Source organism: Denticeps clupeoides, chromosome 3, assembly GCF_900700375.1.
Source record: "Denticeps clupeoides chromosome 3, fDenClu1.1, whole genome shotgun sequence".
In the NCBI taxonomy this organism is placed as follows: domain Eukaryota; kingdom Metazoa; phylum Chordata; class Actinopteri; order Clupeiformes; family Denticipitidae; genus Denticeps; species Denticeps clupeoides.
In genome coordinates, this window is record NC_041709.1 from 15,452,606 (window position 1) to 15,478,680 (window position 26,075).

Sequence of the window (26,075 nt, forward strand, 5' to 3'; positions counted from 1 at the left end):
ATTTGAATGTGCAAAGTTTTCTGTCATTTTGATAATGCTCCAAGCATGTACACTGCTGAGTTGCTTTTGTTGGAATTTATTTTTTTTTCCTGCTATGGTTTGCAATGCAAACTATATTTGAATTGTCTAATGTTCAGGTGATTAGTTTGTCTTTCGGATATCAGGGTGCATTTGAAGTAAGGTATTAAGGTATTATTACAGATGCCCTCATATCATGCATGTAAAAAAATATGGCATCAGTCTTGGTCTGTGGAAGTTGTGCTTCCAGTCATATATCCCACCCTTATATCAAAATTCTCAAGTGACCGGATCTAAATGCTGTGATAAATATCTGGTATGTAAGTAGCACGTGGTTCCCCAAGCTGCAGAATGTAACAGAATCAAGCAGCCTGAGCACATATTGGAGCTGCCTGCTGGAAGAGTGCTGGTCTGAACGGGAAGAAGTAGAGCATTGTGCACCAGAGGTGAAGAAAGATCACCAGTGTTTGCCCAGACTGGTGATAAGGGCCCTCCTGTTTCCCCTGGAGGGTAGTGGCTTGAGCAAGCCTGTGACTAGGAAAAGTTCTGGAGAGCTGCCGAGAGAACCACAGGGAAGGACGTAGGGAAAGTGACCGCTGGAAAAAAAAAATATCGGAAGATCAGGCACACTATAAAAGATACACTAGAAAAGCAGTGAGGTCGTGGAGAAAGTCAAAGGCGGAGAACCTATCCTGGAGAGGACTACACAGCCGGGATCAGAGGCAGAGGAGGAAGCCTGCGTTTTCTTTTTCAGTGTCTTATAATTGATTAAGGGTAATCGTCCACATAGCTGCCTTGGATCAAATAAGGAAAGCCTTGTCTCACTGGAGGACAAGAAAGCAGGGTTGTACGGACGTTATTCTCCCGAGGACCTGAAGTGCAGCACTGGGCATTGTCGAAGAGCGGGACTTTGTACCCTGTTGGTAGACCTTGGTTTATTTGGTTGCGTGAGGATGAACGGGAGTCTGTCTGTTCTGAAGTCGGATGCGATGGGAGCGGTGAGGACTGCGCTGGTGTCTGCTGAGAACCTCCAACTCACCCTCAAGCCGGAATTGAGCGTGGAGGAGCGGGCCCTCACCAGAGGCCGGAAGGATGCAAACCAAGCGGGGTATTCAGCAGTGGGGGTGGGACAAATCAATAGAGCTGCATATTGGGATTATCAACCCACGTGTGTCTGGTATTTACAGAGTGTAAATACCAGAGTATTTTTAACATACAGTGTGATGTTAAAACATTTACACAGTCAATTTTTGTTGCTATTTTTTTTATTTTTTTGTTTTATGAAAAAATGCATTTAATATTTAAAAATTGTATGTGTAGGATTTTTTCTTCTTCTTTAGTTAGAGATCTGTCCTGCAATCAGTTGAGTAGCAACAGCATTTTGATATAATTGTTATCGTGGACCGAATATTCATTTTATTTAATCCATTTTATCAATTCTCTCTCAGAATTCAGCAGTGGCTAACTGTGTTTCACTGCCGAGAAGTCAGGGAGCAGTGTTAATATACAGTTCACAAGACTGTATGTCTTCAGTATTGATGGAATTGAATTTAAACAGATAAATGTACTGGCTGGGTGGGTTTTTTAGTAGCATTTTTAAAACCCCAAACGACTCATTTGATTATATGTTGGCCAACATATAACGAAAGTTGTTGAAGCTTATCTGCTCTTTTCTGAAAGGTCAGATATGAGGATGAATCTCTCTGTTTGTCTTTCTCTGTCATGTGAGCTGGATGTCTTTCTCCAAGGTGGTGTGTGTGAAAGTTTGGTTTTAATCAAATTTTCTCGGGCACAAAATGGATTGTCTGTTTTATTGCTTCACTCTCCTCAGCATGACATCCCACTGAAATGTCCCACTGAGCATATGTTAACTTAATTATTATTCTGGCTCAGAGCTTATGATGGTCATGTGTTGACCATTTTCCTTATCAGGCTGCTTGAACATTAAGCTTGTCCATTCGGAGCAATCCAAATACCTTTACACACTTTAAATTCCTCTGGTATTGTGCTTGGTGCAGGATTGTTCGTATGGACTGAATCTTGTGAACACTGCGAAAGACATGTCTCTGTTGTTGTATGGTTGCAATTAAATATGCCTTTATGTCTGCATTCAGTGCCATGGATAGGTTGCCCTCCACCTAACAGGTTCTTTAGTTACGTCTCAATTTGGCTAATTCGAAATCATTCAGAAGACGGCTGATGTCTGTTATATAGTGCTAGTTACTTACTCATGTCTGTTCTCCACAGGAATGAAGATCTGAGAGAGATGCTGGAGAGCACCAAGGAGTCTCTAAAACTGGAGGCCATGAAGAGGATAGTAGGGGTGAGTGTTTTGCACAATGTAGATGAATGAGGTCACAGGAGGAAGCTTCTTAATTAGAATGTCATAAAACATGGAAATATTGATTTGATTATTGAGACATCAGTATATGGAGGGAATTTACAGATATTGACATTAGTCAGTATGTGCACTCACTGATTTCATTAGTCTCGCTTTTTGTTATAGTGAGGTTAGAATAATAGCATTCAGAGACCACAAGGAGGGGGGTAAAAATCTGCAGACCTTGTGTATATTATATTATGTTAATTTGGCAGATCCAAAGCGTCTTACAGACTTCAGGGCATTGATATAAAAATAGCTTTGTCAGTTATAAAATAGAACTTGCTTGCACATTCACAGTCAGGTAGTTTTATTGTGCCATTGTGCATGCCACTGAATACCAATAAGCTTTTAGACAAGTTTCCTAGCAATTTATTTGCCAATTAATCATCTGCAAAATGTTCAGGTTATCAATACATGAAAAAAACAACCCCATGCATAGAATTTTGAATATCTTCACAGTTTTTGCACATTGCTAAGATCAAAAGCAGCTTAGTCTGAATCATTAATTTAATAAGATCTAGGATTTTTTTTGTTCTTAATGACTGCTTTTATCTTCTTTCAGTTGATCGCCAGAGGGAAGAATGCATCTGAATTGTTTCCTGCTGTGGTGAAGAATGTCGCCAGCAAAAACATAGAGGTGGGGCAATATTATGGGATAACCAGAACCTAGTTTTAATGGGTGCTCAGTAAATCACCCACATTTTCGTTTTCATTGTTGCTGCACTTTTTTTATGATAAAAAAAGTCACATTTTGTACGTTGAATTAGATTGTGGAGGGATATGTGGACATTCCCATCGAAATGACTAGATGATTTTGGAAAATACATTTGTCATCAAGTAAGAGCTCTAATTGAGGGTTTCCTTGTTAGTTTTTCATTTTGTGTGTCAGACACCTTGCATCGTCCTTGCTGAATAACTGTTTGTGGCTGCTGTCTTCCGAAATATCAAAGTGATTTGCAAGAACCCTGTAACTGTCACTGTGTGACCTGGCTATTTTATCAGTTTTGTTGGCCTTTAATAGCTTTGCTTTCTTTTTTTTCTTCTTGACTATGCGAATGAGTCTTATATCGACTCCAAACGCTATCGTCGTGGCCGACTGCAGAGGCAGCTGTGAGCCAGGGGGTCTAATGTGGTTTTGTGTTGATTAGGTCTCAGGCAGGGGGACCCTTGTTGCTAGAGAGCACGTCAGAAAGCTGAGGAGGGCTTGTTTTTGTGCCGAGGCGGGTAATTGGCAGTGAAGGGCTCACAGTCACGTCTGGCTCCCCCTGCCTTGCCTCTTTCTCTTGTGGGCAGATGTGTCCCCACTTCGTCATCTACCTCTCTCTTCCTCGCTCTCTTTCCTTTTCCTCCTCTCCTCCCCTCCTTTGGCCATCGATCCCCTCAGTGCTGTTACGAACGTGTGATTTAATATCAGAACGACTGGTCTCTTAGACTGGCACCCACGCAGGGCTGTTGGGAGAGGCAGTCTCTATGTGTTTATGAATACGAGTGTTGGGCATGAGCATTGTATCCTTCGCTCTGTAGCTCTTCACGCCTATTTGTATGCGAGCCACGTGCTTCGTGCCGGTTTCTAACAATTAGGATGAGCTGAGCAGTTAGAGTGCATGGAAAACACAATTAGAACTAACAGTCCAGTTAGTTCATTTGATAGTTTATCTGATTGACTCGCTGATTGGTCACTGAATCTCTTGGAATCTTTCGAACCCCTCTGTGACCGCTCTGAGCGCAGATCAGAAGTCCATTTGGACGCAAATGAAGTCGTGGCCCCAGGACAGATGGGTAACGTCTCTCTTTATAGAGAGCGATGCTGTTAATTCCTTCAGTAATCACCATGGTGATGATGATGGAAAGCCGTGCAGTGCCACGGTGCCCGGTAATGTCCTGCTTCACCCGCACTGCCTGGGAGAATTATGAAGGGCCTTGACCTTTCACCTCAGGGGTGAGTTGCAGTTTGGACAATTTGTTTTACTGTGTTAATTATGTCAGTTAACATTTTCACTTTTAGGTATGACCCTTTAATTCTGTGAAAATAAGGTAATAACAATGATATTAGGTCGTGGATGACAAATCTTTCATTTACAGAACTAAAATAGCAAAACTTCCCTTAATTGATCAGTTGCTGTCTTCCACAGGTCATAGTGACGATGCATTCTTTTGATATGTTTATTCATAATTGCACAGAAACACCAGCACCTTGTTGTAGCACACATAATTGCACTTTTAAAGCAAATGCCCATTACAAGTCATTTTTCAAGTAAATTCAATGTTGCTGGTTTGGTAACCTGTTGGGAATAGTTCACAAGAAAATGTGATCCTGCTGATCTATCAACTGTCCAGTTAATCTGGGTGAAAAGGCACAGTATCTGGGTTGTGGCCTCTTTGTCTCTGGAAAAACCCTGAAGGTAAATATTAGCTCCTCGGAGCGTGTGAAGAGGGCATAGGAATTTCTGAGAATCTGGGTTGTAGGCCAGTTCTTCTGATTTTCGCTGACACTGTTACTCAGATTTTTCAGGATTTTGTGTCTTGGTCACAGTGGTTGACCACAGTGCATTTGAACCTACAACCTTATGAATCAACTGATTGTCCAAGTTTCCCAGTTTCTAAAAACATGAATGTTTTTAGGTTCCAAAAATGACTTGGTGGCTTGATTTGATTACACAGTATACGTTATGTGCCCTATGGTAAACTAGATCATCACACTCTCTTATTTTGCTTTTCTTCTAGCTGAAGAAGCTGGTGTATGTGTACCTGGTTCGGTACGCAGAGGAACAGCAAGATCTTGCCCTCCTGTCAATTAGCACGTTCCAGCGAGCCCTGAAGGTCAGTGCCATCCTGCCCTGTCTATTGGTTAAATGCTGCGTACAGTGTGTTCCTCTCTTTGTGAGTGTCTGTGTGTCTTTGCGTCAGCATGTGGAATAAGTGTATGTGTGTGTGTGTGTGTGTGTGTGTGTCTGTGTGTGTGAGGGTCTGCATCCATTGTAGATGTGTGTGTGTGCTCACGGTCTGTACCCTTTTGAAAGACAGGTATTGAGCCATTCCTCGGCAGATGTCCGCTGACAGCATTGATGTTTTTAAGAGGCACCTCCGCTGCCCCCTGTGTGCCTGAAAAACCCATTTCAACCCCTGCTAGTTCTACAGCATGCTTCAGTTCCTCCCAGTGTGTGTGTCTGTGATTTGTGTGTGTGTGTGTGTGTGTGTGTGTGTGTGTGTGTGTGTGTGTGTGTGTGTGTGCATGCGCACATGTCTTTTGTCTTTGTGTGAGGAAATGAAATGGTTTGCACTGGAAGTGTGTTTTTGTGTGTTGGTGCCAGACACAAAGAGAAAGCATTGTGTTTAATTTTGTGCTTAAGATATATATAGAGACTAATTAATTGTTAGTTGCCAGTGTTCAGCCGTACATACCACATGGTGAGTGTTCTCCAGTGTCACTTCTGAGATAGAGAAACAAGAACGGACTGTTTGGAGATGAGGAGCTAACTTCGCACCGAGCAATTTTTGTTGTTTGACTTTCATTATTTTGCTTATCAAGAACATGGTCTTTAATAATGTTTTATTAACCATGCTTAAAAACTGAAGATACTATGGTGTCTATTGACAGCTCTTAAAACCCCTACTTCCTCATTTTGGATCATTTATCTCCTCTCCTTTCGCCTGTACAAGTGCAAGTCTCCTCTCTTCCTCCTTTATATTCTATGCTCACAAAACCTCATGTTCACAGGCCTGTCAGCGGACGTAAGTGAACGCTCCCATCATACAGGGCAGTCACAAATGTACATTTGAATGGAGTTACTTCCTCCCTCTCTGATCTATCATGTCTCTATCCTTTTAAGAAAAAGCCATTTTGTTGTTGTGGTTAAATTGGAACTTTGTAGTCAGCGCTACTGACTTGTTTCCAGTCTTGGGGTATTTGTGCAGTTCAAATATATGCATCTTGGGTTAGTTTGCTTGTATTACTGGAACACTCTTTAGGGATTGTTCCTGTCACCTGAAGGGTACTGGGATATGCTGGTATGGATTGATGGATAGATGCAAGTAAAACATCAATGAATGAGGAGATATTTGAGAACATGACAAGTAAATCCTTTTGAACCTTTTCTATGGCTGTATGCATGTATGCCTCCGTGTCTTGACTGCATCATAACCTGAAACTCACTGTCTCCATTGGAATAGGATCCCAACCAGCTGATCCGGGCCAGTGCTTTGAGGGTTCTCTCCAGTATCCGCGTGCCAATCATTGTTCCCATCATGATGCTGGCCATTAAGGAAGCAGCTACAGACCTGTCTCCTTATGTCAGGAAGACTGCTGCTCATGCGATACAGAAACTCTACAGGTACCACAATATCATAATGACCATCATGACTATGTTTACATACATACCGGCACCCACATATTAATCAGTCAAAATAATTCCCGCTGAACAGGCAATACATTTCATAATGGTTATCCTAACTGGAATCACATAGCAAGGAACTAGGTGCAGCAGTTCTTGGGTCACATATTCAAGGCACTGTGTAGTTTAGATCTGTATCAGAAGACCTTCAAAGATTTTTGCTTTGTAGGACTGATATAGCGTTGAGCTAATACATTTGTCGCCATTATTAATGACGTTATTTCTTCTTCCTCCTGCAGTCTGGATGCAGATCAGAAAGAACAACTGATTGAAGTGATTGAGAAACTTCTAAAGGACAAAAGCACAGTGAGTACATGAGCAAGTTAAATGTAACACTATAAAGTGAAAGTGAAGTGATTGCATGTCACTTCATTGTGATACACTGCAGCACAGCACATGGGCAGCCATGACAGGCGCTCGGGGAGCAGTGTGTGGGGACGGTACTTTGCTCAGTGGCACCTTGGCGGATCGGGATTTGAACCGGCAACCTTCTGATTACTGGGCCACTTCCTTAACCGCTGGGCCACCACTGCCCCCAAAAAATGGAGCACTTCATGGATTTTCATGTCATCTTTCACAGGGATCCAATTTTATTTTATGTGCAGCCATCACCTGAATACTTGTTCTGGTGTATTTGACTCTTGATTATAACAATTATTGAAATGCATTTTAGCTTGCTAAAGATAGCAGTGGTTTACTTTACTGAAAGCTTTTTACTTCAACTTGGTATCTATAAAAGTACCTTCATCTTCATGTTCAGCAGAACTTTGTCAGCAGGTCATTGTTGATCCCTTCAACCTCAAATATGATAATGGAAAATGTTTGCATATTTAAAAAAAAAAAGGTCGGAGAGTTTACGATTCTAATCAATGATTGAGGTTGTACCCAAAAAGTTGAAGTGATTGCCATTGTGAAACACAGCGCAGCACATGGCGACACAACGAAATGTGTCCTCTGTTTTTAACCCATCACCCTTGGTGAGCAGTAGGCAGCCATGAAAGGTGCCCGGGGAGCAGTGTGTGGAGACAGTGGCACCTTGGCGGTTCAAGATTCAAACTGGCAACGTTCCAGTTATGGGTCCGCTTCCTTACCTGCTAGGCCACCACTGCCCCTAATGCCCCATAGTTACTCAGATTTTTTCATTAGCTTCATATGATCTGAATTGCCGCTAGTTGCCTGTTTATCTTCTTTGAAACTTTTGTGTTACATTTTTGCTATCAATGAGGAAATATAAGTGCTAAGCTGGGCACTTTTTTGTGTGTGTAATAATCATGTGTGGCCACATGAGGGAGCTCCACCCCAGCAGTTGCCTCTCCTTGATTCATTGGCAGCCAGTTCCAACCATTAGCATCCTGTTTAGTCCTGCCTGTATATGGTCACTCATGCTGTCACTGCCAGGAGTCCCAGGAGTCAGAGTGATCACTGGAAGGAGTTCAGCTGATGGCCAACACTTTGTAAGCAAATGGCACGGCTCAAATGTAGATTGAACCGACGCGGTGTAATGTGGAATGTTGTTTCTCTGCCTGGTTAGCTGCATGGCCTGGGTGCTGTGTGGTTGTAAACAGTAACTTAACACCATACAGGTTGCACGCTCCTGTTATATCCGTGCTGCACAGTTGTTTGCAACAATGCCAAGTCCGATATTATGGATTCTGTGATTTTATAAGATTTTTATAGCCTTGTTTTTTTCCTCACATTAAGTTGTTTATTATTGTGGTAATTACATTTATTAAAGATTTTAAGTGGTTGGATGTGGATATAGAGTATATGTTTTAAGACTAAATATTTTGTAATGTTACCAGTTATTGGCCCTTGTATATCTTGACCTGATATCTTTATTTAAGATATTGATTTAGAAACTTATGCAATATTCCTCTCTCCCCTTCTCAAGATTCATGTTGCAGAATCTGGCATGTAGTCTGAGAACTGAAGTTCTATGCAGCTAGCAAGGATGCAGGCAGTGGACATTTAAGAAAAGACAGGCGTTGTATGGGCTGTGTGTTTACTTCATTAGGTGCAGAAGCCTTAATGTTTGCATTGCTGTCGCTTTCCGTCACATTCTTAATATAGACTAAATAAATGCCAAAGGTTAAATACTTTCTAGTTGCAGCATTCTTGAAGAAGACTTGAGTTAAATTACCATTATGAAAACATTGAGAACATTTTCCCACATATTCTTTGTTGTTTTTATATATTCTACATTTATGAATTGTTAACTTATGGAGTTCAGCAAAAAAAGCCAACAGGGGCTATGATGACCATTAAAGCTTCAGTTAAACATTTCTCAAGGAGAGGATTGGCTGCTCATCGCCTCACCCAATATTAGCTCTAGATAATTGAGATTTTGCCTTGAGAAGCCATTATGATTTTTATTTATGACCAATATTTTAGATGAGGCTGTTTCTTGTGTTCAATGATATTGGACTTCGCCAAAGGTAGCATTGCACTGGGTTGTTTGGGATTACTGACAATATAAATTTTGAGATGTTAAAGACATGAAAGGATGTCTTAACACACACACACACACACACACACACTGTCCAGTATCAACATATCAAAACTCAATGCTAAAAATGTAAGAAAAATTCAAAGGATCTGAATGTATTTTTTATGCCAGATTTATAAAGGAATGAGAATTAACCCTGTATTTTTCCAGGTATTATCTTTGTAATTGTATTGTCTTTGTAATGATTGTAAGCATCTATGGTTAAGAATGTCAGCCAAAATATTATCTTACCTGTCATGCCATATAATGTTGCTTTCTGTAAAATTGTCTCCTAATTGAAGTTAATGGTATATGATTTGAAATTATTTAATCACATTCTTGCCAAAGTCACAGAATCAATAGTATTGTGATGTCATCATTATCAGGCACAATGCTTCAATTTGGTATCGTCCTTTTCACCCATCCTACTGGTTACTTGTAGGACGGGTATGGAAGCAAGCACCCTAATTGTTGACAAGGTCAGCGTTTGTGCTTGCATTTATTAAAACGATGATATTCTAAGGACAGTGGAGCCAAGGAGACGAGGGGAATGTTTTATCTTTCCAGCCCGGTCTTTAAGTGAGCGGCGTGTGTACGACGAACACCAAAGTTTGTGCAGCTGTTTGGAGTGATGGATCTATTATCCAGCCATTACAAGATAAATGAGCAATCGAGCCCATACCTCCTCGTGCCTGGCTTGAAAATTGAAATGAGGTGTGGAGGGTTTGGGGGTGGGGGTGGTGGGGGGCTGGGACATCATCGTGGGCCTGTATGATTAGGAGCTAGGTGGGACACCCATCCATTTATGAGAAAGAGGGGGGAGAAGCCAAGGATGGGATTGAGTGGGTGGGTGGGTGGTGTGGGGGTGGGGTGGGTTGCTTGGCACAGTCGGACGACCCCGAGCCGGGCCATCAATCACCAACCTGGCGCAGTCTTTTCCCTTTGATGACCCAGCACTCTCCTCTCGCGCTCAGCCTGCCTTAATTAGAATTCATGACAAAATAGATGCAAGGAAACGTCCTGTACCCTTCATAATTTTATAGGAAATTTATTGTTATTAGAGGAACCATTTGCTTAGTGTGATTTTTCCATTACCAGCTTGTCAAGCAGCATAGATAATATGGGGGGGAAATATGAACAACGCAGATTGGGGTGTCAGTTTTGTTGATGGCGCATGTAGTTTACCTTGGAGCCGGTGTCTAATGGGCGAAGTTCACCACCGAGCGCACCGGAAAGAGACGACGGCACACGGATGAGCGAAACGCCCCCTCGTAGCATCAAACAGTCCGTTCTGAAGCCTACTTAGCAATCTCTCCAAAGGGGTTTCTGTGTGTGACGTTGCCTCTCCCCCCACCCACATTCTTTCCATACACAAACAAACTAAATTTGCCGCAGACGTCCGTGCCAAAGTTCATTATAGTAAAGTGAGTGCTTTTCTCCAGGTATGGTCTGGCGCTAGAACAATAGCATCTGTTTATTTAGAAAGCTGCTGTGCATTTAAATAAAAAACCATATATGGCAAATTAGCTTTCCATCTTTTTTTTTTTTTTGGTTTAATTGGTTTTAGGAAATTAAGTCTTTGCTTCATTTTTTCTGTTTTTGGTCTCCTTTGTTTCTTTTTCTGGTACTTTAACACATTGCATCTTGGGGGTTTTCACATCGAGTCTCCAACTTTCATGTACACTATCTTCCTTGGTTTGGGAGTGTGTGTTTTGCCGGCTGGCTGTAAACTTGTGTTTCTTTGTGTGTGTGTGTGTGTGTGTGTGTGTGTGTGTGTGTGAGAGCTTGTTTACTCCCGAAGCTGGCAGATTGTTGAGTGATTATCGCTGTTGCCGAGAGCTGCAGAAAACCTCTCGTCAGCGCCGTCCAAGAGCCAATGAATGCAGGCCCATGCTTGGGCTGATGGGTAAACTGCAGCGTTCTCCACAGGGGCCGGACGCTGGGCTCATCTAATGGGAGAAATTCCATTCTGCTCCTGTCCCCCCTGCCTTAATGTGGTTTGCATATTAATACGCTGGCCTGTCAATCACTCGGCAGCCAGGATAATAACACAATCGCTAGACCTTAAATGGACTTTTTTTTTTTTTTTTTTTTTTGTGTTTTTTGATAACATGTATTTTAAGAAGCCTCCACATTCCTTTTTTCCACTCAAAGTCATATAAATAGTCCGAAATCTATTAGTTGGAGGACAGTGGGGAAAATAATGAAATCTGCCCATATTTCACTCTGCCTGGGTAAATGGATAAATGCTTCACCGTCTCAAATTTTTCCTCCCTCCGTGTTGGTAATGCAGTCAGGGAGTCTAAATGGATTAGGGAGGAGAGAGAAAGTACTATAATTAGACCATTCAGTCATTTCAGAGCTGCTGGCTGATTCTTGCTTAGTTATCGCCTAACTGGGTAATTATGCCTGTGTATCATTAGCCTGAGCGTAATCAAGGTAATGCAGGTCTCTGGCACCTTTTCTGCTTTTGTTGAATGGCCTTTTCTCATGCCATCAGGATGTAATTTGTTCAGATCATAAACCGGTAGCCATATGATCTTTTTCCATTGTATGTATAACCATTTTAAAATTAGGAAATGCTATAAGAGGGAAGATCTGAACTTCCTTAATCAGATTTTCCTTAAGACCACATTAGGGTTAGGTGATTGACCGCGATAAAATTCATCTAGATTTCTGTGATTTTGGTCTGTTTTCATGATCATGAAAAAAATTAGTATCTGCATTTGTAAAAGCATTTGCATTTCTTTTAAATGGAAACACACTGCTGCAGAGGGCCTGGAATACAGAAGCAATGAGCACAGTACGACATGATGTGTTCACTGTGTAAAGCTAGCAGCTAACAAAATGGCTGAAAACAGAGCCGAGCTGGCTCTAATAAACAATTTGTTTCTGGTGTCTTCGGTTTCAGTCTGGCAATCTCAGAAAAGCGTAAGATTTTTGTTTGTTTATTTATTTATTTATTTATTTATTTGAAAGTCAGATCGTTTGATATAGGAAAGTATATTGTGCTTTGCTCAGTGGCACCTTGGCGGCTCGAGATTCGAACCGGCAACCTTCAGATTATGGGGCCACTTCCTTTAACCGCTAGGCCACCACTGCCCCTTTATTGTTTTAGCATGGAACAGAACATACTTTACATATGAATACAGATTTGTGCAGGTATTAGGCACTGTGCCATTCAGAGAGTACTGTATACTGTCCATTACTTGTTACCTGGATGACTGGATGACGGTGGATCATCTTATTTTTTGTTGGATAAATCCTGATCAGTTGTTCATCTGTATCTGTGACATTCCTATGACCTGAGGTTTGTTGCCTTCCACTTTTTCTGCATGTCTTTACATGGCTTCGTTTGGGGTCCTTCAAAATAGTTCCTTAACAATCATCCCGTCTCTACATCCCTGCCCTGCATTTTCTGCATGACCCACCACAGTAAAGGGTGTCAGCAGTTAATTAACTCAGGAAGTGCATGTGTGGACGCACCTGCTCTCCATCTGCCTTTTATCTCTCGTTTACTCAGGTGTTTCTCTTCATTTGGCAACAACTGGATGCCTTTCCCATCATTTGTGTCTCCTTGCCGCTCCATTGGCGAAAGTGCCCAGTTGCGGAAAATGTAACAAAGTTGAAAGTGCTTTCTTATACAGCCATCGGCACGCAAGACATTTGGAAAAGATGGGAATAACTTGAAAACAGGTTGAAGTTTGTCAAGATGGTTATATCTCAGATGCATCATTCCATTAGATTTCTGAATGACCATTCAATCTCTACAATCTGCAGATGTTTCAAAATTTACATGGATGATTGATTATATGGATTTTATTTTCTTGCAGAGACCACTCAGGCCCTACATTTCTTTGTCTGTTGAAATATTTGCATTTCATTTGTCCTTATTGTGCAAGCATATTTTCAAAATGTTCAGTTTTTCAGTATTTATCAAATATGATTTTTTTTTTCCTTTTTTTTTGGTAGCTTGTGGCTGGCAGTGTTGTCATGGCATTTGAGGAAGTTTGTCCCGACCGAATTGACCTGATCCACAAAAACTACCGCAAGCTCTGCAACCTGCTGGTAGATGTGGAGGAATGGGGCCAGGTGGTCATCATCAGCATGCTGACGCGCTACGCCCGTACACAGTTCATCAGCCCCTGGAAGGAGGTGAGCCTGTGTTTTGCACACACACATGCTAGTGCATCACAAAAATGTTGAAAAGGTCATTTTGTTTAAGTAATTGAAAGTGAAACCGTAAGTGATGTTTATTATTATGACTTACTGCTGAAGAAAGTCTGTAAGACAGCAAATTATTATAACATTGTCTGTATTCAAGCAAAAAGGATTTCCAATACGGAAATATCCAAATGAAACATTATGTTGATTTTTAGTCAGTACATGGTTTGGGCTGAAGGGTAGAGTTTTTAACCCTTTGAAATAAATTACAAAAACAAATAGCCATTTTACAGTGTTATCATTTTAATACGCTAGTGTATATATACATATACGTATATTAAAACTGTTAGTCCCAGGTTTTTGTGATCTAAAAAATGAGAACACAATAATTCGTTAATACCTTAAATGTGACCTATGAACTGTTTAATACATTTAAATGACAGTATATTAGGGGACATTTATATACTTTTTATATCCACTTTCATTTTAGATATCTATAATGAAGAACAGTTTAGTTATTGTTAGTCCAATTCACACATTTTTCACACATTTACACACATATTTTATATTTTATATCACATATGCTACATTTACATTACAATTATGGTAGATGCCCATGTCCAGAGTGACTTACAATCAGTAGTTACAGGGACAGTCCCCCCTGGGTGCATCAACTGGGTTAAGTGTCTTGCTCAGGGATACAATGGTAGTAGGTGGTATTTGAACCTGGGTCTTCTGGTTCATAGGCGAGTGTGTTACCCAATAGGCTACTACCACCCTGGTCAGATGCAATTAGGGTTAAGGAGAGAGGAACTTGCCAGGCCAGAGTTTGAAGCACATTTCCTCTGGCACTGAATACATCTAAACACTCCAGAAGAGATTGGCTTTTCCAGGGAAAAACACTATTGCCATTATGCTGTAACGTCAATAAAAGGTTTCAATAACACACAATAGCTGTAATCTTCACTTATCCTCATGGTTGTCCTTCATCGTCCTCCATTGATCTGTGGTGAAGTGCCTCTTGTCTTTTGTGTATCCATTACTTGTGGTTTGGTTTCTGTGGAAAAAAATATTTTTATTGATTTTTTTTTTTTTTTTGCGCCAAGCGTTCCAGCGAAAGCTTGAGCCACCCTGGTTTGGTCTCAGAGCATCTCCTTTTGTGATGCCATTTTACTATCAATTCCACCCAGTAATTGATTTGTGAATGTCTTCTTTTCCTTAAGCCACCATGGAGAGTTTTCAGGTAAGGTCGAGTCAATGTAAAATCCTGATCAGCTCTGGGCTATAGCACTTTTTGAACCTTGTTCCGTACGTGTAACACATGCTACAAATGGTCCGTTTTTGTTGATTTATGCCTGCGTAGAAATGTTATGGTGGGTTCCACCTTATTTGCATTCTTCTGCAAGAATGTGAGGTGTGAGGGGGTGTGTGATTGACTCTGCATTTCCATACTAATGAGGTTTGTTAAGGGCCAGAGTGTTGTGGAAAATAACCAGCTTCCTACAGAATGAGCTGTTTAGCAGGATAAGCACAACCGGGCCGAAATGAGAAAAAGACCTGTCCATTTCATCTGTTACACGTGACATGGGCGTTCCTCATTTCCATTAGACATAATAAAATGGATGCAGGATGTTTAGGGTCGGGGTGGCCTGTAATCGCCTGGATGTGTGCAGGTTTTTTTGTAAAGGCCAAAACCAGGAGGTTGTCAATGTGTTTAAGGGACTCTTCAGAAATTGCTAAAATAAAGTTGTCATAACTATTTTTTTACACACACATACAGAAGTTTTTTTATGTGAATGTCACTCAATGTGTGTCACTCACAAGTCTTTTTCTCTTGTTTTTGTAGAGTTTACTAGAATTTTACTGTGTTGTGTATATGGGGTTAGGAAGCACATAGATTATTTATATTGAAGAAGACAACAGGCTCTTAACCTGCCTAACATACCAAAAGGCCATCCAGGAACAGGATTTGCGAGCCCCCTTTAATTAATTGTTGTTTTAATGACTGTTTTTAATGTGTTGTGTGTGTGTGTGTGTGTGTGTTTGTGACACAGGATGGCATTTTTGATGAAAACAGTGAGCAGGCATTCTATGAATCGGATGAAGAAAAGCTGGGCACGCCCCAGTCAAAACCCTACATCATGGACCCAGACCACAGACTTCTGCTGAGGAACACCAAGCCACTGCTGCAGAGCAGGAACACAGCGGTGAGCGTTTAACACGCAACTCATAGCTTTGTGATTCTAATGACCTTGTATGACTGAATTGGTCCCCAGTCCACACAATCACAGCTAGTTACTGTGAGAATAACAAATGCTGATATGTAACCTCTTTGTGCTTACTATTTTTTTTAATTGTAGAACTATTTTTTTCTACAAGCTCTTTTTCTATTCTTTATGCAATTAAATAATGTAAATATGTAAATAATCAAGATAATTTTAATTTTCTCTGGTGAGGTTGTGGTGGCAATCTGGTGGCAAACACACACCACACCATCTGCAGCTGAAGTGGTGGTGGGCCACTCACTCTGAACCTGCGATTGTCATCTTCAGTCCAATAAGAGTGGCTAGTGGGAGACTTCTTTCCTGAAGAATCCAAACTGTGATGGGTTCCCGATTTTACTTCCTGTAGAATTCTGGGTACACAAGGCTGTACCAGGAACTGTGCTGTCTTTCATGCATTGGCACAAACAGACGTAGACACGTATGACTATTTGGCCTCTTTTACACATGCTCAATCTGGGAGACAAATTGAAACAATTCCCGTAAACATCAGATAAATGAGCTGCAGAACGCAGAAGCACTGACACAAATGGACCACTCGCGCACCACATTGACTTACAGAGATGCATCAACAGGCTCACCCACATGCCCTTAGCTTGCCCGTTCTCCATCACCCAGGAGATTCAAGGTCTGTGGATGCCGCAAACTCTCGGCAGAAAAATGGCTTGAATGAACGTGTTTATTTAAAATTTGGTGCTTTGTGTGTCTGTCAGACAAAACCACAGGCTGAGTTGCGTCCTTTATAGTGCATCTTGTCTTTTTTTTTTGTCTTGAACAAGAGGTGGTGGAATGCTGTGGGGAGTTTACCCTCTGTGTCTTTGAGCTTATACAGCTGTATTAAAAAGACCTGCTGTCCTCGTCTCATAGCCAGGGTCAAAGTAAATTGGTCTAAAACTATATCATTAGATGTGTTTAAGCCTTCCTAATCAATCACAATCCCTCTCATATCTCTATTCTTTTCCCTTCCCTCTTCCTTCTTTATCTCTTTCTTCTTTTTTTTCTTCCTATTTTAGGTCGTGATGTCAGTCGCCCAGCTGTACTGGCACCTTGCTCCAAAACAGGAAGTGGGTGTGATCACCAAATCACTGGTCCGACTACTGAGGAGTCACCGGTATTATGTGTTCTTATTTTTTTTTTAAACCCCTCAGTACATACTCATCTGACACACTGCAATGAAGTCCGGGGAATATTGACAAAAGGATTATTTAAAAATGGAAAACCTTTCGAGGAGTCAATTACAACCAATTTACACTGCCTCATTTTTATTTAATACATTACCACAACTTCCTCTGCTATTGTTGTCAGAATCATTTAACCATAAGTTAATAATCAATGTGGCCAGTGATTGTTAAAATTGATTAAACATAGAGGGAGCATAAATTAGCCTTTATAGTTGGGTCTTGCCCATTGTTATATTATAATTTATACATGTATTTATGCTTATTACCAATACATAAAGATTCACATTTTGATCGTAAACAATGGCGTGTTTTATCTCTTTTAGGGAAGTGCAGTATATAGTCCTGCAAAATATAGCAACCATGTCTATTCAGCAGAAGGTACCTAAAACCGAAACCGTAATGAAAATTCTACTTAAACCATACACTACCCATATTAGTGGTAGAATGCTTAATGTTTTTTTGTTTCTGTGTAGGGCATATTTGAACCCTTTATGAAGAGTTTCTATGTCCGATCCACAGACCCCACACACATCAAGACTCTCAAGGTATATTCATTTAGAAATATATATAATTTTTATGGGTGTTGAAAATATCAATGCAGCAATATATTGTGATTTTATGTGGTGTCAGTGTATCGATGCAATATCATCAAATATTTTTGTATGCAAATTTAGCCCAAGATTTTTTTTTTATGTAATGTGATCTACACAGATCTTACACAACATCTTGTATATCCGCTCTGTTTTCACATTTTCAGTTAACTGTAAAGTATTGCAATATGTACAGTATCACAATAAATCATGATTGTATTGTGACCCATGTATCATGATACGTATCGTATTGTGAGATTCTGAGTTGTTACGTATCGTATTGTGATGCTGAGTTGTTAAAACCATTTTTTTATGTGTGTTACTCATAGCTGGAGATTCTGACTAACTTGGCTAATGAAGCAAACATTTCCACCATCTTGAGGGAGTTCCAGGCAGGTTTTTGTTATCCTTTTCTTTACCTTTCTGATAAATACTACAGAATGTCAAATATACTAATATGTAGTATGTTACTCTGTTCTCCAGACTTATGTAAAGAGTCAGGACAAGGCATTTGCTGCTGCCACCATCCAAGCCATTGGACGCTGTGCTACAAACATCACGGATGTGACTGACACTTGCCTGAATGGACTGGTGCTGCTGCTGTCCAACAGAGATGGTGAGGCCCAGCAAGTAAATGTAATATATTCAGTTCACATATTTTATTTTCTCTGCATAGCTGCAGATGGTGGGTTTGGGAATAACAAATGGTGAGCATAGGGGTGGTAATGATGGCTGATTGTTTCTCCACAGAAACTGTGGTGGCCGAAAGTGTAGTGGTGATAAAGAAATTGCTGCAGACCCAGCCCACACAGCACAGCGAAATCATCAAACACATGGCTAAGCTCTTTGACAACATAACAGTAAGAAAAAAAAATGACTGCAACGTGTTTCAATCTGCACTTACCATCTTACACTACATTACACAGTGATGACTTCAGCAAGCACCACATAAACAGCCAATCAAATCTGTAAAATTGCCCTTAATCAAAGCTTTAAAAACAAGGGAACATGCTATGTCATAATCCAGACAGACACCTGAGTGCCAAATAACATTGTTTCATGGCCCTAATGAATACACAATGAAATTAATTCAGCACAGTTGAGCTCATTATTTTTTTAAAGGTTAATCCCAATAAATTGTTTTTGGTAATTCTATTACAGTTGTGTGTTGTGTTGCAATTTAACAAAATTAGTCTTATTAGAAAGTGTCTGTCTTAAATAGATGTAGGCTTTTTCTTGAACTACATATTCTTTTTAAGTGTTTTAAAATCCTTTGTGAACCAGATCTGACGGTGCTCTGGAGATAATGTTAAATGGCTTATAGTGAGATTGACTAACATTGCAAACTGAATGCTTCCCTTGTCAGGATTTAATGTATAGTTCACTTGATTCTTTAAAAACTGAACTTCTACAAAGCTTTTCTTCTGTAGGGTCCGTTGATTGTTTCTAACCCTGGCTTGTTGACAGGTTCCCATGGCGAGAGCCAGCATACTGTGGCTGATAGGAGAATACTGTGAGCGTGTGCCCAAAATTGCCCCAGATGTGCTGAGGAAGATGGCCAAGACTTTCACCGTGGAGGAAGACATTGTCAAGTTGCAGACAGTCAATCTGGCTGCCAAACTATACCTGACCAACTCGAAGCAGGTATAAATACATCTAACTAGGTAGCAGCTTTTTTTATTCTAATCTTTTTATTTTTGGAGAGGTTTAAGAACAATCAAAGTTTGTGAATTTGGTGTTAATGGTGTAAGACTGCATGCTGCAGTATAGAGATGTTAATCATGCTCTTTGGCTCATTTTAAAATCATGTTGAAATTATGTTGACACCTACATAGATGTGAGATTCATTCCTCCTCTGGCAAAAAGATACTGAGAGACTCATAAAGCCTCTTCAGCTGGTTTTATCAGTCTTAAATAAAACATGCTACTCTTAGCGCACCCATCTACCCTGAATGTTCATGCTGTTCTCAGGCCGTAAAAATATGGAGAGGGTGAGTTTGTCACTTTCGATGTCAGACGAAGGGTGAGTGGTAGAGAGAGGGTGGGGGGTAGTGTGCGAGTTGGATGGAGCAGAGGGTAGGTTATAGCCAAATGCACTGACAATAATTTGCAGTAATACACCTCAGTGATTCATGGGCCACCCTTAATGGATCATAATTTAGTGTGTGTGTATGTGTGTGTGTGTGCGCGCTCGTGCGAGTGTGTATGTGACCGTGTGTGTGCTTGTGTTACTTAGTGTTGACCAAATGTCCCCCATAATGATCAGAATAGATGAAATTTAATAAACATTGAGTATGAATTGGTCCGTACAACAAAAAGGGCTTATTTGCAAAAAAAAAAAGTACAAATTTAATTTAAAAAGCCCACAAGAACCGAATGATTTGCTTTTGGCTAATGAGGTGCAGCAAGCATTTGTGCTGAAAGATCTTGTGACATAAAGGTAGTTAAGGTGTTAACAATAGATTTCAAGTACGTTTAGTATCTTAGGTCTCCAAATATTTGACTGTGTGTGTAAAAGAGAGAGAATGAAAGAAAGAAAGGCGTTCTCCTGCTCACCTAACACTGTTGCCATCCTACTCATATGTTGACGTATATCCTGTGTATACTTGTGTGTGATCTCCTGTTCATATTTCCTTGTTTGTGTGGTTTCAGTGAGTTCAGTTAGTGTGTGTGTGTGTGTGTGTGTGTGTGTGTGTGTGTGTGTGTGTGTGTGTGTTCAACCGTATTTTTGTTTTCATTACCCGGTGCTGGAGCCGTCAGCAGCTTTGCCACATGATTGTTTTTTAATGTGGCTTTTCTTTCCACACCAGCGATTTAATAATGTATCACACACACGGGACTTGACAGCCTGGCGATGGGGTTTGCAGTGGGGTGGGGGGTGTTTTGAATTTCAGTGGGTGAGGAGGGCATAGCTTGCTTCCAAACTTATAAACCTCAAACATCAGCCCCACCCCTACCCCTCCCCACATCCTTTCCCCCATCATTGTTGCACTGCGTAGGGCAAGGTGGCGCGTGCCATTGTTCTGCACCACGTTGCACCCTGCTAATTCCATATGCACTGATCTCTCTTTGTTATTACTCATTTTTATCTGGATTTTTGGGGGTCATGTATCACCTTTTGTAAGTTATCCTCAGCCTCATCCTTATCCAGCCTCATCTGCACCCATCTTACTGCTCTTTCTCTCTCATCCACTCAAATGTTTGCTCCCTTTCTTTGTTCCAGACAAAGCTGTTGACCCAGTACATTCTGAACTTGGGCAAATACGACCAGAGCTATGACATCAGAGACCGCACCCGCTTCATTCGACAGCTCATCGTGCCCAATGAGAAGAGCGGAGCCCTCAGTAAATATGCTCGTCGCATCCTGTTGGCCTCCAAGCCTGCACCAATGCTTGAGTCTACATTCAAAGGTACAGCTTCTACAGTTTCTATAAATAATCTTCTAAAAAAATATAAATTTGAGTCATAGATGTAGTCAAGAACAGCATTTTCACATATGGCTTGCGTCAGTCTGACTTACAAATCACGACCATTACGAAAAAGAAAAAAAAATGGTCAATGGTCAGAAATTTTATTTCTTATTATTGATTATTATAGTACGTCCTTCTGCACTTAATGCAGGTCATACCAAAGTGGGCACACTGGCAAGATATATATAAAAAATTATTACTCTATTGTGTGAGGTGTGCTATTAATTTTATAAGCGGTCCAAATATGCATGGCTGAGCTATTCCACAAAATCAACAGCACTTATTTAAACTTTTTCACCAGTACCAAATATTGTTGAGGTGTGTGTGGTTTAGGTGCTTAACATTTAATGCCTGAATCAAGAAATAATGGACTGAAAAGTCTTTTTATATCTCACGGTAATTCAGTGTGTCCCAGAAATGCATGTCTCAAATATGATACGCATGGCATTAAAGGGTTAAATATTCCTGTTTTTGTTTTTTGTTTTTTTGTGAGATCACAGATTCATCCTGGCCACCACAGTGAAAGTTTCCTGGCTTCACTACTGCCTTTGTGATAAGACTTTGTGAATTAAAATTTGATGAGACACAACAAAGCAAACAAGCTAAATAAAACCCAGTGCAGAAATTGCAGCCTTTCCCTTTGTTCTAATAAAGAGCCCCATTTATGCATCACAGAAGTTAAATGGAATGAGTGGTTCCACCCCTCCGCCCTGCTTTACACCCCCTCTGTCATAATTGTATGTGATTGTCAGTTTCAAGACCGTTGATATTAGTCCCTCAATCAAAATGTTTATGATCTTTCGTTGACTATTCACAAGCTCATATTCCTCCTCACCGCCTACTTATTTATGGTTGGCTAATATAATTATGAGCTCAAATGAAAATATTATCAGTGGGAATTGCATTGATATGAGCGGCACGACTAGGGCTAAATTTGGGGTTAAACATGTAGGATGCGCCCAGCCCCTTTGATTGATGTCGGCTGTCAGTTGGGGTAATTTTTATTTGATTTTATTTTTTCTTCTTGTTATTTTTTTTTCTGTGCTCACTTAAGTGCATCTCGCTCTTAATAGAGAGTAATAAAATTTGAAAGGGCTGTATCTCTAAAATCCCACTGTACGTCTTATTACCCAGCTTCTCATCCGTCACCACGCGCTATTGAGTTTGGATGCTTGACCTGTCCTGTCCCACAATGGTGACAACGTGAATGGAAGAAGCTCACTCTGAAGTTTTCGCTTCTCCTGCAGAGTTGATACCTGAAGGCTTGAAAGGGTTGCCATAAATATACGACCTCACCAAGTGTTTCAAGGGCGTGCTAATTGAATTGACCCTGGGAAGAATGAATTGACCTGAAGAGCCTCTTTTCTCCGGTCAAGGCTGTGATTTGTGTGCAACGTCTACAGAAATGGTTCATGCTTGCATTGCTTAAATTGCTATTTAACTAGTAATTAAGTTGGTATCGCAATGTATCTGCTTTTTCTGACATGTATGGGTGTGTGGTAAAGGAGTGTGGCAACTCTAGGGCAGTGGTTTCCAACCTGGGGTCCACGCCCCTGTACCAGAGATTGTGTGGGGTAGGGGGGTACAGAATTGTATCTGTGCTGAGGTTACGAAATTGTATTTGAACACATTAAATTTATAAAATCCCAATAACACACCCAATAGGATAATCAAAACTTTGTATAATCCTTTAGGCTATATAAACTTGAGCTGTAAATCTAGTCAAAATATGTTAAATAAACAGATATAGATAAGAAAGGGCTGGTGGCTGTATCTCATAGAGAAGAATTCCGGTGTTGGTAATAGTTACACACAAACTTCCTATAGCATTGATTGACTGCTCTCCCACCGTATGTTCTCTTTCTGGACCATTTAAACTCCCTTTTACTACATTACATGTATTATGGTAGTGTACCGTCCCGATCCTTCCTTCGTTGGAGGCAGTGGAGCTCAGTATCTGAAGAAAGGTTAAGCATGAGTTAGAAACCGCTATATGATGTCACTTTTCCCAGACACAAGGGCCGAAAAGATATAGAAATTGTATTGGAAAATATGAGAAATGATTGACTGCTCTCCAGGGTGGCACTCGCCTATGAACCAGAAGACCCAGGTTCAAATCCCACTTACTACCATTGTGTCCCTGAGCAAGACACTTAACCCTATGTTGCTCCAGGTTACTGATTGTAAGTCGCTCTGGATAAGGGCGTCTCATAAATGCCGGAAATGTAAATGTAAAATGATAGTGTATGTCATGCTTTCTAGAAATCCAAAAGCTTTGGAGTCTGCCATAGTGTGTAAATGACATACTGAGTTGTTTTGAAACGGGCATCCTAATTTTCACGAGTATACCATTTGACGTCCCAATATAGTGTGTTAAATGTCATTAACATGAAAAAGTGTTATTGTTTTCAGAGGATATCACTTATATCCTTCTTGATGGTAATGATTGCTTTCCTCCTCCCCAACCGTATACATAGTGAGGCTTCATTTACAAAGTAACACCTCCACAGCTCGTTGACTGATTGCCTTTTTAGTGACCATTATGGGCGAAAAGTCATTTTAATCAATGGACTTGAAGCGGTCTCCCTGAGCCATTACACGTTGTGCCCCTTATGCGCTGACATTTCAGCTTGTTTAACACCAATTACCCACAATTGCTGATTGAGCTTAGGCTGACGTGACTTTGGACTCCCTCTCCTCCTCCTCCCATCATTGTGCTTCACTTCACCACAGGATGGTTTGTCTTTTGCTCTGTTTTTCTGGACAGATCGGGATCGTTTCCAGCTTGGTACATTGTCCCACACCATCAACAGCAAAGCGACCGGCTACCTGGAGCTGTCCGATTGGCCCACAGCAGCACCTGATTCATCAGTGAGGAACGTAGAGGTCATGGAGCCGGTAAAAAAAGAAATATCTTGGACGTTTGGTGCAGCATCTGAGTGTCATGTCATATAAACAGAGACAGAACTAATCAATAGAACATCTATCATGAAGGGTACCTGACTATATTGTGAGCATCAACTATAAATCCTAACATCATTGTTATTGTTAAACAGACAGCATGTACTTTGTTTTCGGGGTTTGCTTCTCTGCCCAATCAAAGGTGACAGCTCCGCTCCCTCGCACAACCTGAAAACTCTCCTGGCCCTTGCATGCATCTTGCCCTTGCATCTTGTACCACAAGATAAACGAATTTGCAAAGATTAGTGAAAGCCCATGCAATTTATACATCGTTCTGTTTCTAGCAGCTGCAGGACCATAGACAGGCTAGGGGAACTAGTATTCGTTTCACTTTGTCAGATTATATCATATTTTCATGTCAGTGGACATGAATGCACATTTAAGTTTGTGTTTGGAACAGTGTATATAATTACTTTAAATGCATGTTATAACCTTTAAAATGTTCTGAAGAAAAATGTTTTTAGTACACAAACACTGGAAACACTTAGGTTATTAGGTGGTAGCTGGTTTAGCTATTAGGTAGTTGCTTTTAGATCGGAAAGGGGAAGGAATACATTTCTCTGGAGGAATAAGTTCTCTGTAAACCTGTAATTGTCTTCGGTCTCCCTCCCCTTGCTTGCTTTTCTCGTGGAAGGTGAAGGAGTGGGTTCCATCGATGGGCAAAACAAAGCCTTTGAAATCAGATGACAAATTCTATTCTGATTCTGGAGAGGAGGAGGGGGCAGGAGAGGAAGGAACAGGCAGCAGCAGTGAGGACAGTAGTAGTAGTAGTAGCAGTAGCAGCAGCAATGAAGGTAAGCTGTATGGACTTGTTTTTGGAATAAATCACAAACTCAAACCCTAATTTTGACCTGTATGCTTAATGATGTGTTTGTGTGTGGGTTTAGAAAGTGATTCTGAAAGTGAGGACAAGAACAGCAAGCACAGTGAGGAAACAGATTCCAGCCAATCAGACAAGAGTTCTGGGCACTCTGATAAGAAGAAAGCAGACAAAAAGAAGCGACTCCAACTGAAGAAAAAGGCTAAAAAGGCAGCACCTAAAGAAAGGTATCAGATGCATAGACCGCCTACACACCATCCTCTTACTCAAGAACTTTGGAACTTAAGAACCTTTACACCAAAAATGGCATACACACATACTGGGAAAAAAAAAAACAGAAAGCAGATGGGCGCCATGGGGGCATCATTGATGTAGTCAGGTGAAATTCTCGCATGGCTGTTACGTTGAGACGTGGTCCAACTCTCTGCACTGGTCCAGATGTTTTGCCGTGAGGGATTTAGTTTTGGTCAAAATTCAGATTTTGACTCAGTTTTGATTTTGATCCAATTCCTGTTTGGCGCAGTGGAAGGATATGATGAAGTGAGCCCCTCCAGTGCTGCTTATGTGAGGACCCAGCCGCACTCTCATTTCCCCGTACCTGCAGGGAGCCTGAACACAGCGGCTCTCATGTGAGGTGTTAATATGAGCAGGCTGGTGGGGTGTGTGTGTGTGTGTGTGTGTGTGTGTGTGTATGTGTATATATATATATATATATATAAGCATACTCCAGAAATTCTAATATCTGCCCAGGTGTTGCTTAGTATGTGGTAATTAGCTGAAAGAGAAATGGAGGAGAGAGAATGTGGAAAATATGAGAAGTATGAGACAGAGGGAGGACAGGTTGTGGGTGTGTTTGTGTATGTGTGTGTCAGAAAACTGACACCAGAGTTGAGGACGTGACCAATACAAAGTGGCATCAATAATCTCATCCTCCATCTGTTCACCAGGGCAGTTATTTTCCACACATATACACCTGGTGTACACACACACACACACACACACACACACAGGCTTGTCTTCTCCTGTATGATCACCTACACATCAATGCACAGGCACATACAGACACTCAGAGGCCTCTGGGCTTGGGCTGCTGTATGGTGGTTTAGTTAGGAACGTGCCGTCTTTAATTATAATTACATTTGCATCAGGCCCGACTGGCAGTTACCCACCTGTAATTTAACCCCACTTTTAATTGCTTTTTCTTCCCCTCGTGGCGTAATCCTGCACTAAATGTCATTTCATATGTCATTAACAAAATTGCTACACCCTTACTTAAAATTTTTAATATATTTAAAATAAAATGTTTACCCTAAATATCACACACAAATCA

At 40.8% G+C, this 26,075-nt stretch overlaps 1 protein-coding gene across 3 annotated transcripts in view; it reads left to right on the forward strand.

The window, feature by feature from the left end:
- The window catches only part of ap3b1a (adaptor related protein complex 3 subunit beta 1a), a 60,285-nt gene that overhangs the window by 2,303 nt on the left and 31,907 nt on the right, over window positions 1-26,075 (forward strand). Inside the window, exons 1-19 of one of the 3 annotated variants that reach the window (XM_028973797.1) lie at window positions 586-1,126; window positions 2,266-2,341; window positions 2,964-3,038; window positions 5,126-5,221; window positions 6,572-6,732; window positions 7,032-7,098; window positions 13,250-13,432; window positions 15,496-15,648; window positions 16,737-16,834; window positions 17,228-17,282; window positions 17,378-17,449; window positions 17,824-17,886; window positions 17,978-18,110; window positions 18,245-18,354; window positions 18,962-19,138; window positions 20,718-20,904; window positions 23,732-23,862; window positions 24,560-24,719; window positions 24,813-24,972. In XM_028973797.1, the coding sequence (XP_028829630.1) occupies window positions 972-1,126; window positions 2,266-2,341; window positions 2,964-3,038; window positions 5,126-5,221; window positions 6,572-6,732; window positions 7,032-7,098; window positions 13,250-13,432; window positions 15,496-15,648; window positions 16,737-16,834; window positions 17,228-17,282; window positions 17,378-17,449; window positions 17,824-17,886; window positions 17,978-18,110; window positions 18,245-18,354; window positions 18,962-19,138; window positions 20,718-20,904; window positions 23,732-23,862; window positions 24,560-24,719; window positions 24,813-24,972 (2,312 nt within the window). In that variant the 5' untranslated portion in view covers window positions 586-971. Of the gene's footprint in view, window positions 1-585; window positions 1,127-2,265; window positions 2,342-2,963; window positions 3,039-5,125; window positions 5,222-6,571; window positions 6,733-7,031; window positions 7,099-8,152; window positions 8,247-13,249; window positions 13,433-15,495; window positions 15,649-16,736; window positions 16,835-17,227; window positions 17,283-17,377; window positions 17,450-17,823; window positions 17,887-17,977; window positions 18,111-18,244; window positions 18,355-18,961; window positions 19,139-20,717; window positions 20,905-23,731; window positions 23,863-24,559; window positions 24,720-24,812; window positions 24,973-26,075 lie in introns of those variants that run through there. The other 2 variants (XM_028973798.1, XM_028973799.1) reach the window with 2 other exon arrangements.